Here is a 12,284-nt window from a genome sequence, read left to right as displayed (position 1 = left end):
ATTTTATTATTTTCATTTTTTATTTAGTGAAATAGAACCAAAGAAAAAAAGAACCTCTAGACGAGAGAATGTGTTTAGACGGAAATTATAGCATGTGTGAAATCTTAATAAACCTCATCTTAATAAATGTCAAATATTTATCTCTTTATACTTATCTTTTGTACTTACATTTTCCCTTCATCTCTTATTTTATAATTCTTTTTTAAATCATTTAATTTTTATTACTCGATTTGTTCTTCAGTCTGAGTCACCATGTGTATAAAATCTGCTCTTTAAATAAAGCCGATGATTATTAACCATGATCTGTGTATGAAGTATAAATCAAAAACTGGAGGTAAAAAAGAATCATATATGAGGATGTAATTCAGTTGTTCACGTTTTATTGTCTGAGGAAATGTGGCAGTAAAAACACAAGACTGATGCCCAGTAAAGTTGTACAGTAAATTGTTTGTTAATCGTTACAGTGATATTAAACTTTGCAATACTGATATTTTGCAGAAGGACAAAATTCAGATTCACCCTTAAACCTGTAAACACAGTACATGTTAGTAATCATCCTGAAAGTCTGGAATCACAACATCCAAAAGTCTGTTTGGTCCAATAACACAGCTCTTACTTTAACCTGGTTTGGAATTAAAGGTCATAATACGTCGAACGTAACAGCAATATGATTTATTTCCATATCTTGCAGCTGTAACGTCTAGAACACTGACCTAAAAGTCCCTACACCAGAGAGACACATACAAAAACCTGAAACTGAATAACAGATCGAACAGGTCAGGCAACTGGGCCGCTAATAATGATTAAAAATAAAATAAGGAGGGGGAAAAAAAACAATTAAACAATTTAACAAAAGGAAATGTTCTCATTGTGTTGTCAGTGTGCAAAGCATAAAGCACTTCATATAAAAATAAAGCTGTACATTCACATTTATTAAAAAAAAACACGCTCATGGAATAACTTTGAGCTCGTAAAATAATTTCCCTGCAGAAAGAAAAGGAGACAGACACACACACAAAGAGAGAGAGAGAGAGAGAGAGAGAGAGAGCGCATATATATATGCACATATATGCACACAGCAACCATACACACACACACACACAGAGAGAGAGAGAGAGAGAGAGAGAGAGAGAGAGAGACAGAGAGAGAGGCGAGCCGCTGAAGCTGCCTGAGGTCCCGCTAGTTGCGTTAAGGCACTTGGTCATCACTTCATCCCAGTAAACGTCCCTTATCCTTTACCAGAGATGACAGAGAACTGCAGGTCAAGTCAGCTTTGGGTTCCGTTATGTTTCAGTCTGTGGTATATTTATTTATAATTCTCTCAGATGGGCTGCAGGTTGGTCAGTTTCAGGGCCTAGATACACACACACACAAACACACATATTCTAATCAACATATTTCTAATTTCAGACAATTAGATTAGTAAAAAGTGACATTTGTATTAGTTTGTTAGTGGTTTCGGTGGTTAGTGGTTTTTGGGGTTAGTGAATTTTGAGGTTAGTGGATTTTGGGGTTAGTGGAAATCCTGGTACAATCCCCTATCAGTCATTAGCTGTTTTCTGCCCCACTACCAGCAGCTTGGTATTATAATCATCCCCAAACCAAAGCATAATTACTGATATAATCAAACATTTAAAAAATCCTCATGTCAAAGAAACTTTTAACCAGCTGCTCTAAACTATTCCATGATAAGCTTTAAATGTGACCAGGCTTTTTATTTTGCAGCTCGAGAGTATAGAAAAATGATCTCTTCCTAAACAATACCACTCCTTAAAACCAGTCTATGATAAAGGTACAGTTTGTGTGTCTTTTACATTTAAAACAATAACTAAAATCATTTTAATGGTACACTTTATCTGCATTTTAAAGGGGACATAAGTCTACCTTCATTCCAAAAGTGTATCTTTTGAGTTTTAGAAAGGCTTAATGGGCTTTTCAGCACAAAACAAAACCTTATGCCAGAGTAAAAATCATTTGAACAGACTACAATGAATTTCAGGCAATTAATATTATTTATTATTTGTGAAGTATAATTTCAGACACCGAAATTACAATGAAATCAATTTGCTGAATCATGAATTATATTATTATTATTATTATTATTATTATTATTATTAATAATAATAATAATAATAGTAATCTGTATGAGTATAGTGATTGGTATAAATTTGTACAGGGCTGAGTTTACTCCACCACCTAACACACAGAACAGTTCATCATGAACACCCCAGATTTGGTAAATTCAGAAATCTTTTTGCACTTACGGACTTGTGGAGGAGGTAAAGACATGCAGATTACTGCACTAAAATGGCAGACTAACACAAAGAGAGAGAAAAAGATGAGGAATGAGGAATGAAACTGCTCACATTACACTGTATGTGTGTATATGTATGTGTTAATTACTAGTATTATTAATAGTATTACTGTATTTTCCAGACATACCTGAACATAAGATCAGAAAAAAAATCTAAATTAAGCTCACACTGCTTTATGTTATGTAGGAACGGTGTGTCTGTGACGCTCAGGTAGCTAATGCAGCGATGTGATGCATCAAACAACCAGAAATCATTTACGTATTGATTAAAAGCCGCCTGAAGGAGGAGGAGCAGTGGGTGGAATAAGTGACGCATCACAGCTGAACAACGTTCAATTTTATGCTAACTAGAGCCTTAGCGATGAGGCGACTACTAACAGGATGGAGGGATGATGATGATGATGATCTGGTCCTTTTTAACCTCCCTGTGAAAGCATCTCGTGAACATATCACACAAACTATAAACTACTTAAGTTGAAAATGACAGCAGAGTGATTTGAGATGAAAAATAATAAATGTGAAAGCAGCTGTATAGTGTAGGTCCTGTAGTGTGTTTTAGTGTGTAGTCACTGAAGATTTGTTATCTTAATTGCCTTAAGTGATCGTATGTGTGTGTGTGTGTATTTGTTACCTTCTGACTCGTGTTCATCCAGGCTTTGATGGTCGGCACCAGGATGCTGCCCAGGAGGATCTGAGCGGGGTGATAGATGAGCAGAGGCACTGTTATGAGCGAGAGATGCTCAAAGCCTGCGAATACAATCTTCAGCATGGGGATACCTACACACACACACACACACACACCATGGACCAATTAATTTTTGTGGCACAATAGAGAAATTAATCAAATAAATTTTCTGAACCTTTACTGAAACTCACCCAAAGTAAGGGATTTGTGCGTAGAGCAAAAAAGTATTGCTACAGAATCAGCTGCTGTGAAGCCTGAAGACTTCCTGCAAAGTGACCAACATGAAATACATCAGTGTGTGTGTGTGTGTGTGTGTGAGAGAGAAAGAGAGAAAGAGTTACCTGGTAGACAAGAAGAAAGTCAGTAACATGAATGTGAACTGAATGGTAAAAACTGCAGAAAGAGAAACACAGCAATGTTTAAATATAGAAAATTCAACGTGGAAATAAACCAAAGAGAAACAGCAGAGTGTGACGCTATAACCGCGTTGAAGTCTGAAATCTTTGCTACGCTTTTCTTTTTTTCCACAAGCTTTAGGATCTTGCTGCAATCTGAATCTTCCATCATGTTAACTGCAGTGACAACAATCCCCTGCACAAACACAAACACACACTCACACACACAGTCACTCACTGATGAAGACAATGATGAGGAGGCTGAGGTGGTCCAGCTCGATGTCTGGGTTGGAGAACGTGTCACAGAATGTGGTGTATATGATCATGAGCAGAACGACGCTGCTCACTGTACCGAACGGAGGCTTCCGCCTCTCCAGCCACTCCCTCAGGAACCTCCTACACACCTGAACAGGGTTTTTTGTCCCATTAGTGTAACCATTAGGGATGCAACAAAACAGTCAACCCACGGTTCAATACGTACCACGGTTTTTACCCACGGTTTTCGGTTCGGTTCGGTTTGGATGGCTTGGCAAATTAAAGGTTTTTTTCCATTATTCTTTGTTTAGGTGACAGGAACAGTAAGTATGTTAAGAAGAAAAATTTTACTTAAATGCAAAAATCAACTAACACAATGAAAGTGTACTAAAAATAGTGAGGTATAAAAATTAGCACTTGTATGACTTTATTACAGGAGACGGGTTTGGACGGCGCTCTTTATTCCCAATCCGCTCTGTAATGACCAGTCACGGTGAGATAACTCTCTGTAATGACCAGTCACGGTGAGATAACTCTCTGTAATGACCAGTCACGGTGAGATAACTCTCTGTAATGACCAGTCACGGTGAGATAACTCTCTGTAATGACCAGTCACGGTGAGATAACTCTCTGTAATGACCAGTCACGGTGAGATAACTCTCTGTAATGACCAGTCACGGTGAGATAACTCTCTGTAATGACCAGTCACGGTGAGATAACTCTCTGTAATGACCAGTCACGGTGAGATAACTCTCTGTAATGACCAGTCACGGTGAGATAACTCTCTGTTACCCCCGAGCTCCAGCTATCTGTTATTAGAGCAAGGCTTTGTGCTTTAACCAAAGCGTTTTAAATTTTTTTGCGTGTTTTTTCGTAGAGGTCGGGAAAAAAGGCTCCCGCTTCCACACAGTGATATCTCTGGGTGATGGAGCTGTAGATGTGTGGTCATGTTGGAAGTATTTCCATGTCCGTATCTAACTCATGTGTAACACTGCTTAAACACAGTCATTTTTTGTTTACCGTTTTTGTTTCATCGGCATCATGGTCAACAACACATGTCCCCACACCACAGATCTGAATCACGGCGCTGCTTCCTCGTGTTTCTGTCTCACATCACCGTCCCCAGGGTTAGAGTGAAATCTGACACCAGCATCACAAGCATGGTCACTGCCCCTAACTTTAGCGCTCATTGATTGGATATTTACTCGCGGGGAGGTGTGTCTGTCTCAGCACGTAGACATACCGTGCAGGCAAACACACACAGGAGGTACAGAGAGTAAACAAAAAAAAATTGTTTAAAAAAACGCCTGGTTATTGTTTTCAAGAAAAAAAACGAAAAACCGCGGTTCACATGCGTATTGAACCATGGAGGTCGTACCGAATGGTTCAATATTATATTGAGTATTGTGGCATCCCTAGTAACCATAGAGGATTAGAACAAGAGACAGCAATATGGCTGTATTGTGTGTGTGTGTGAGCATGCTAAAATTACAAAATTATACATTTTATAACAAAATGCAAATAAAGTTATTACAAAGTGCATGCACACACACCCCCATGCACACACGCACACACACACTTTTACCTGCCCAACTATAAGAGGGACAACTACGGTCATGAAGAGCTGAGAGAATATGGAGGAGAATGGTACTGCGGAGGATGATCCAAGCTAGAGAACAAAGAGAGCACACACACACACACACAAATGTGCTACTTACTTACTTACAGGATATAAGGTAGCTACATTTTCTCTGTATACATGTAATTTATACATAGCTAATGGTTATGTTAAATAAAAATAGTCCGCTTTAATAAAGTTACTCAAGTTATTAAGCAACATAGTTGATAATAAACTTAGTTCAATATCAATATAAATATTGAAGATCATTTTTTTATTGATCATGTGGGATCTCTATCAAAATATACCGTCTTAAACTCAACTTTATGACTATACAGTACACAGGACATGAATTTCACATTAAGTCAACTTAGATTTATGAAACTTGTTAGGTGATGAAAACCAATGTTCTATTTACAGAATATATTTTCACACACACCCTTTGTTTAGATGATCGTGTGTTTACTTTGACTTAACTGTAAAGTTGCACCAAATGGCGTATTTGAATGAATGGCAGATTCAGAACCTCCACCCCAAAAAACAACAACAACAACAAAACAAAAACCCACAATGCTAATGAACAAGAATCAATTCAGAGCTTTTTTTAATATCCATATTTTTTAAATTTCATAATGCTTTATTAACAGCTTTACTCACAAACAGCAACAGCAGCAGCGGTGTGACAACGATCCCCTACAGAACACACACACACACTTTAATATAGGCAAATGCCATTAAGAATTACTCTCATTTAGGTTAAATGCCATGTTTATTTTCTCTCTAAAATGTAAGCGTATAATATTTGTGTGTTTTGAGAGCTGATTATTAAATCTTACTAGAAAGCTCCCAAACGCCGAGTTGAAAATAGCTGCAGCCTGTAAAAACAACAACACACACTCAGACTCACATCCACACTGTATAGGGAATAGAGAATTCAGCAGCGTTATGGTTTAGTTTAAATAAAGACTCTCTCTCTCTCACCTCATTTCCCCCAACAGCTTTAGTGAGGATGACGGCAGAGGACACAGGAGGAGGCATACAACCCACTGTCTGTAACCTGTGTGCACACACACACACACACACACACAGTAAAAAAAACATCTCTGTACAGTAATCATTACTATATCAACAATTACACACTTTTTTGTGGACTGATAACCAGTTTCTGTGTATGCTGTTACTATGGAAACCATAATATATTAGTACAAGCAGCTGCACTTATACAAAATTAATCAACACCTTCCGACCAATCAGAATAGAGAATCCAACAGCAACGTGGTATAATGATATTTATTATATTCCTAAAAATGTATCAATGCTTTTAATATTTTGGGTCGAAATAGCGTGTTTCAGAATACACATGGGAAAAAGTCTTGATAATTACACAGTTGATGAGCTCAGAGCAGCACTAGATAATTAGAATGTCTGCTGGTGTTTTACATCCACAGATGGTCTCCAGTCAGTAAGTGACCTATATCTGATAAAAATCATGTCACTATAACTGTATCAAAAAGACAGAGCAGCTCTGAGGAAACTTCACCACGTGAATAAGTTCATACATCTTTACAAAATTAACTCTGTGAACTCCAGGAGCACACGATGGAAAGGAGCACAGCTACCTGCAGACAGAGAGGCCATTCAGACAGGTAGACACGGAGGAGGAGAAGGCGGAGGAGGAAGTGGAGGGGGAGGGGGGACGGAGACTGGAATAACGTGTCAGCATGGCAATGACGAAGAGCTGAAGAGCCCCAGAGATTGATTACATGAACAAGTACTTGTGTGTGTGTGAGTGAGTGTGTGTACCCTTTAAGAAGCCATTCATTAATTGCAGTGAGTGCCAGGACTTTGAGAAGAGCCCAGATGGCCACAGGGAAAAAGACCAGAGTGAATGTCTGAACAAACAGATGTAACTTCACGTGCAATAAAGCACTCGCCAACTCCTGAGACAGAGAGAGAGAGAGAGAGAGAGTATCACACATCTATTACAGTTTACAGAGAATAAATGCTGACACTGGAGACTCCTTCCATAAAAGTTAACACACACCTTTTTACAGAAAGAAAATTTCCCGATATAAACAGTTACATATGTTTTTGAAATATTTCCAGGTCTCTGTGAGCGAGCTGTTACTATTGAAATGATAACGTCTCAGAACGCATGCGTTAATCCTAATTAAACCTGTGATTTGTGTCTGCACTACTGTCAGACCTGCTGTTATAGAAAATTAATCAATACATGATGACCAAAACTGTCCAAAAATTTCCAAAACTGGGGTGTAAATACAACACAGGTGCTGATGAATGTGTGTATAGCATGAATTGTTTACACTGCCCACCCTTAAAGTCAACAATTCTACACCTTGTGAACACACACACACACACTTTACCTCAGTCTTTAAGGACAGACCACTGTTAAAGAAGATGGCGGACACTGCTATGTAGGTGATGGTGATCTCGGGCCGAAGAGGACCTGAAGGGGAACAGTTGAGATGGACAAGATGAGAGTAATGTGTTAAATAAACACAATGCCACATGTCATGATATTCAACACACTATTGCTGTGGGATCTCTTACTGTTCAGAACATAGCTCACACAAGTCATGAATATTAATGAGAAATAGGGTCGGTTATGAATATTCATGAGGCCACAACAATTTAATAAACATACTTAGGTGCAATGTGTTTCACAAGACACTTATGAATAATACCAATAACAAGAGTAATGAGAGGAAACAATTATCATTTAGTCCAAAAACAAATTACCATTCGGTTTAACAAACATTATTCAGGAGTGAAATTAATCATTAGTTACAAACTCGGGGAAAAGTGTGAACACTCCATCCTGTGTTAAATCCGGGAATGATGAATCTCTCCCTCACTCACCTCCTTTCACCCCGACGGACGGCGCGAGCTTGGCCGAAGCGATCGCGAGCGCGATACCGACAATGAACCATTCCTTCCGCACGCGCGCTAACAGGCCCATACCGGAGCAGTCCCGTTAAATCGCCGCCAGTCCACACCAAACTCTCCGCCGGTCCCCGTAACCAACTGTGGAACGTCAGTTCTACAACGGCTCGATCCTAAACCACTTCCTTTCTGACACCTAGAGCACTACTTAGCCGGAATACGCCATTCTTTCAAACCCTAAGTAGTGCACGTTTAGAGGGGATAAGGAAAATATTTGGGATTTGGCCGAGCTTTCGAAAACACTTCCGGACACATAAGCGAAGCGCCATTATTACCGTAATGACTGGTTTTACAGAGCAGCTACCGTAAAGCATGCCATATAAATCTTCCAAACGGAAAAAAAACGATTTATTTGTTTGTTTGCTAATTAGTGAAATAAAATACATGAATACACACTACATAAAATAAAAGTTTCATAAAATCATTTTAAGCATGCATTTGTTTGTCATGTTTGTCAGTGCTGTGGTTTACATTCAGGCTCTAGGGGCCGCTAGTAACTAGCATGCTGTCTTGTGGCCCTCTTGAAATGTAAACGCTCATTCTTAGTGTACTTTAACGTGTATGTGCTTTATATATTCGTTTTCCTTCACTATTTCAAATTTCAAATAAAACAAAAATCCAGTTTATCTTCTTGTTTTGTCTGTGGCAATGTGGAAGCTTGCTGCTAATTTACATTAATTGCTTATCAAAAACATAGCTGTAGTGACAAAATCACACTCATTAGTTATCAGTCTATACAGTACATTCACCCAATTTTCTTTTCTGTCCATCCATTAATCTGACCGCCATTATTAGTTGTTAGTGCAGAGATTTGTAGTCTTTCCCATGAATACAAGACACAATGAGACAAACATGCATTTGAGTTTTATTTAATCATTTATTTTAAATGTTAGAATAATAATTATTGTATTACTGGATGTTCAATAATTAGGGCAGTAATTTCACATTCCTGCACATTGTTCCATCATTAGGCACTAAAACTAGTACATGGTACATGGTAAACCGTACACATAATCTGAAACATTAAATGAATTACAATACAGCGATACATACAGCATATAAATTACTTGAACTAAATGAAAGCCTAGCTCTGCTTTCTGCTGGTCCATGTCACAGCACCACACCAGAGGGTTTTTTTTTCTAACATGGCTGTACTAGATCTTCTCCTCCTTGAATTCAGTGCTAATAGAGTTCCCCTGCTCGCACCGGTACTCTCCATACTCAACCTTAGTGTGAAAGCCATTGGTGATGGTCAGCTTGACCGGGATCATAACAGTCATCTCCTTCCTCACCATGTTCACTGTGAGCTTGGTGCGAGGAGGAATGCTGGCTGGCAATGAGACTCTGATACTTTCACTTGTGCTTCTGGTGTTGCTGCTGCCCTTCTCCACTGTAAAGTTGTTACTGACATTTAAGGTAGACTCATTTTTAAAACCAGACACTGATAATTCAAATTTGTTTCCAAAACCAATCTGTGTGGAATTGCTGAACCTGAAGCTCTCAGTGACAGATCCTGAAAACTCTCGAGTCAGATCAGTGGTGAAGATTTGTTTCTCAGATCCATAATTCACACCAGTGATGGAGTCGATGATGACTGTTCTCACAGTTTCTTTCTTTTTGCCCCATTCCATTTCAGCTTTAATGGAGGTTTTACCTGCTTTAAGAGGACGGACGTGGCTCAGACGGTTGTCAAACCAGTCGTACTTAGGAACATCATGACCAGCTCTGGCCACCTGGATAGACCCACTTCTCTGTTTATGCTGATATAGAACCCAGGCTCCTCTCTGCACCTTGTGAGAAGATGTTTTATCGTTAAAAGTGCCATAACGCAAATTGGTCTCACAGTTGAGGACGAGGCTCCGGCCCTGATAGTTTTCCTCTTCATACAGTGTAATCTGAGGATTTTCCAGGTCCTCTGTCACCAGCTCTAGTGAAGAAATGTCGTCATTGTAGTACACACTGGCATATTCTCCTTCCTCATAGACAGTCGGTTCGCCAGTGAAATTAGCACCTGTGTATGCTACCCATGGATTCCCGATGACTTTCAGAGAGGAGATGCAGTTATCAAAATTCTGTTGAATTAAATCAGGGACATCAGAGGTGAACTCTCTGCTGAGGCCCTTAAAATTCCGATTTTCATAGACGATGATCGTGTTCATGACTGAAGGTGTTGGCTCAGACACTCACAGACAGCGCAGAGGCAAGTCGCAGTTCAGCACTAGTACAAGACTCTCTGCCTCAAAGGTGGGTGTGTCATGCATTCCAAACACCATGACAGTATACTGAATAAAGCAATGAGACAACAAATGACAAGATCTCAGAGGCGTGGGATAGTAAAGGTAACTGCCTGTAATCTTTTAAAAGAGCATGAAGATTCCACCCTGTACACAGTCTTCCATCCTGGAAAGAGGAAAGTAGTCCGGCTCGTTATGCTGTTTATTTTTCTGTAGTCCACACAGAATCACAGGGAGAGGTGACAGGATCTACTGTGCCTTCTTGAGTGGTGTTTTCATCAGTTCACATGCAAGCACATTGAATGAGCTCACAGTGATCTAACATGCCTTTTCATGCTCAAATACTTCAGATGGGTGTGTAAGAAAGTTGTACAAAGTGCAAATAGTAGAAACCAAACGAGTTTCATGCTGAAGAAGAAACAATTAATGGTGTTGTTCTTTACACAGGCACTAATGAGACTAAATATGAAATGTTTTCAAAAAACATTTAAAGACATTTAGCTCCAACTGCATTGCATTCTCACAGTTAAAGTTACTTTATTGTTATTAATAACTAATTTATAAGTTACTTTGAAATTGTTATTGTTATTGTAAGTTGTTTCTCTGAATTAGATTTTCTTTTTTTTTTTATTCTACTGTCTACATTAACACTTAATTTCGCTGTGACCGTAGCAACTGGATGAACTGGCTAAATTTTTAAGAGGTGGGTGTAACCACAGGCACTGCCTTTTGTGTTGATACAGTAGCATCCAAACTGACTAGTTTTGCTGAGACATTTGCTGGGATATATAAGACATTTAAAAGTCTACTGTATCAGTTCTGTTTTTCTTTTTTCTGCTTTACTGATGCATTTTTGGATTTGGGGTATTCGGGCAGTTATGTGGTAAATAAAGAGCTAGTCATGAAAAGAGGCATTTTAACATTGTCTTGATCAATTATGTTTTTTTATGCCTCATTGTTATTCACTAATAAAACCTCAGATGTGAGTACGTCTATAAAATATTTAATGAAAATATTCTTACAGAAAACCTCACCCTATCAGCGATTACAGACTTTTTAAAAAATTCATTTTTGGGGCACCTCTGCTGTACAAGTGCCTCTTTATGTTGTTACCATAGAAATGATCACATACTACCTATAATGGAATATCTCAATTAAATGTAAATATTATTGTAATGATATAAAAATACCCAATGATTTACTTATGGTTTCACTGTAAACTCAACATCCTTAGGAGGAAATATAGACAATTGCAGATTATTATGGTTTATTATTCTTATGGTTTTTTATCAACGTTTTGGTTATCACAGACATATGAAAAATCAGAAGATTATAATAGTTCAACTAGTTGGAGTTCATATGTGTACTAAACCAGTCACTAGAATCTTTTTAGAAGCTCTCTGCCAAAACCAAGATCATACTTAGTGAACAATATTCAAGACAAAGAGAAATTGATACAAAGAAAGTCTCAAGAATGTTCTACAGCCCTGAGTGTGAGTGACGATCAGTACATAAGACTGATGATTTACCTCTATGACAAATTATTTAATATTATTTAAAATTCAGTCATAAAAATACTCTGACACAGATGACAATCAAGAGACACATCAAATCAAAACAATAAAAACAAACAAATTATTTCTATTAATATATTATTTTCTGTTTTTGCTTCTTTTTACTGCACACATTTTTGGCTGATACAGTAGAATCTGGATGAGCTGCCTAAATTTGTTTGGTGTAGTGGATTTGCAGTATTTCTTGTGAACAATGGCCACAATGCAGCATCCCATTCTGAACTTTATTTACAAATGCAGGCTTT

At 38.2% G+C, this 12,284-nt stretch overlaps 2 protein-coding genes across 5 annotated transcripts; both read right to left on the bottom strand.

The window, feature by feature from the left end:
* Positions 1-352: 352 nt before the first annotated feature.
* On the bottom strand, positions 353-8,571 carry slc10a7 (solute carrier family 10 member 7). Of its 4 annotated transcripts, XM_058410022.1 has the most exons (13): positions 8,148-8,517; positions 7,652-7,734; positions 7,071-7,207; positions 6,249-6,324; positions 6,104-6,142; positions 5,925-5,960; positions 5,235-5,318; positions 3,633-3,798; positions 3,341-3,392; positions 3,191-3,264; positions 2,946-3,091; positions 2,265-2,315; positions 353-1,354 (listed from the first exon to the last, which is right to left on the bottom strand). In XM_058410022.1, the coding sequence occupies exons 1-12, from the start codon at positions 8,245-8,247 to the stop codon at positions 2,295-2,297; spliced, it is 1,014 nt and encodes a 337-aa protein (XP_058266005.1). In that variant the 5' UTR covers positions 8,248-8,517; the 3' UTR covers positions 353-1,354; positions 2,265-2,294. The 4 variants fall into 4 exon arrangements, with proteins under 4 accessions (XP_058266005.1, XP_058266004.1, XP_058266006.1 ...); XM_058410021.1 differs by lacking the exon at positions 2,265-2,315 and having other exon boundaries at positions 354-1,354; positions 8,148-8,518; XM_058410023.1 differs by lacking the exons at positions 353-1,354; positions 2,265-2,315; positions 2,946-3,091; positions 3,191-3,264; positions 3,341-3,392 and adding an exon at positions 5,745-5,793 and having other exon boundaries at positions 3,660-3,798; positions 8,148-8,571.
* A 513-nt stretch (positions 8,572-9,084) lies between these two features.
* Positions 9,085-10,759, bottom strand: LOC131365985 (epidermal differentiation-specific protein-like). The gene has a single exon (XM_058410025.1). It carries the CDS (start codon positions 10,388-10,390, stop codon positions 9,386-9,388), a length of 1,005 nt encoding a protein of 334 aa, XP_058266008.1. The 5' UTR covers positions 10,391-10,759; the 3' UTR covers positions 9,085-9,385.
* Positions 10,760-12,284: the final 1,525 nt, after the last annotated feature.

This window comes from Hemibagrus wyckioides, linkage group LG15 (assembly GCF_019097595.1).
Source record: "Hemibagrus wyckioides isolate EC202008001 linkage group LG15, SWU_Hwy_1.0, whole genome shotgun sequence".
NCBI lineage: Eukaryota > Metazoa > Chordata > Actinopteri > Siluriformes > Bagridae > Hemibagrus > Hemibagrus wyckioides.
The sequence above is the reverse complement of the archived record's forward strand: the minus strand, read 5'-3'. Positions and strand labels throughout refer to the sequence as shown.

What these genes read in the sequence shown, in the direction of transcription:
- LOC131365985 (XM_058410025.1), bottom strand. Translation starts at nt 10,390, where the DNA reads ATGAACACGATCATCGTCTATGAAAATCGGAATTTTAAGGGCCTCAGC.
- slc10a7 (XM_058410021.1), bottom strand. Translation starts at nt 8,247, where the DNA reads ATGGGCCTGTTAGCGCGCGTGCGGAAGGAATGGTTCATTGTCGGTATC. An exon ending in GTCTGTCCTTAAAGACTGAG is followed by an intron (nt 7,208 to 7,651) that starts GTAAAGTGTGTG and finishes TCTCTGTCTCAG; the next exon opens with GAGTTGGCGAGTGCTTTATT. An exon ending in CCTCATCATTGTCTTCATCA is followed by an intron (nt 3,393 to 3,632) that starts GTGAGTGACTGT and finishes CTCTTTCTGCAG; the next exon opens with TTTTTACCATTCAGTTCACA.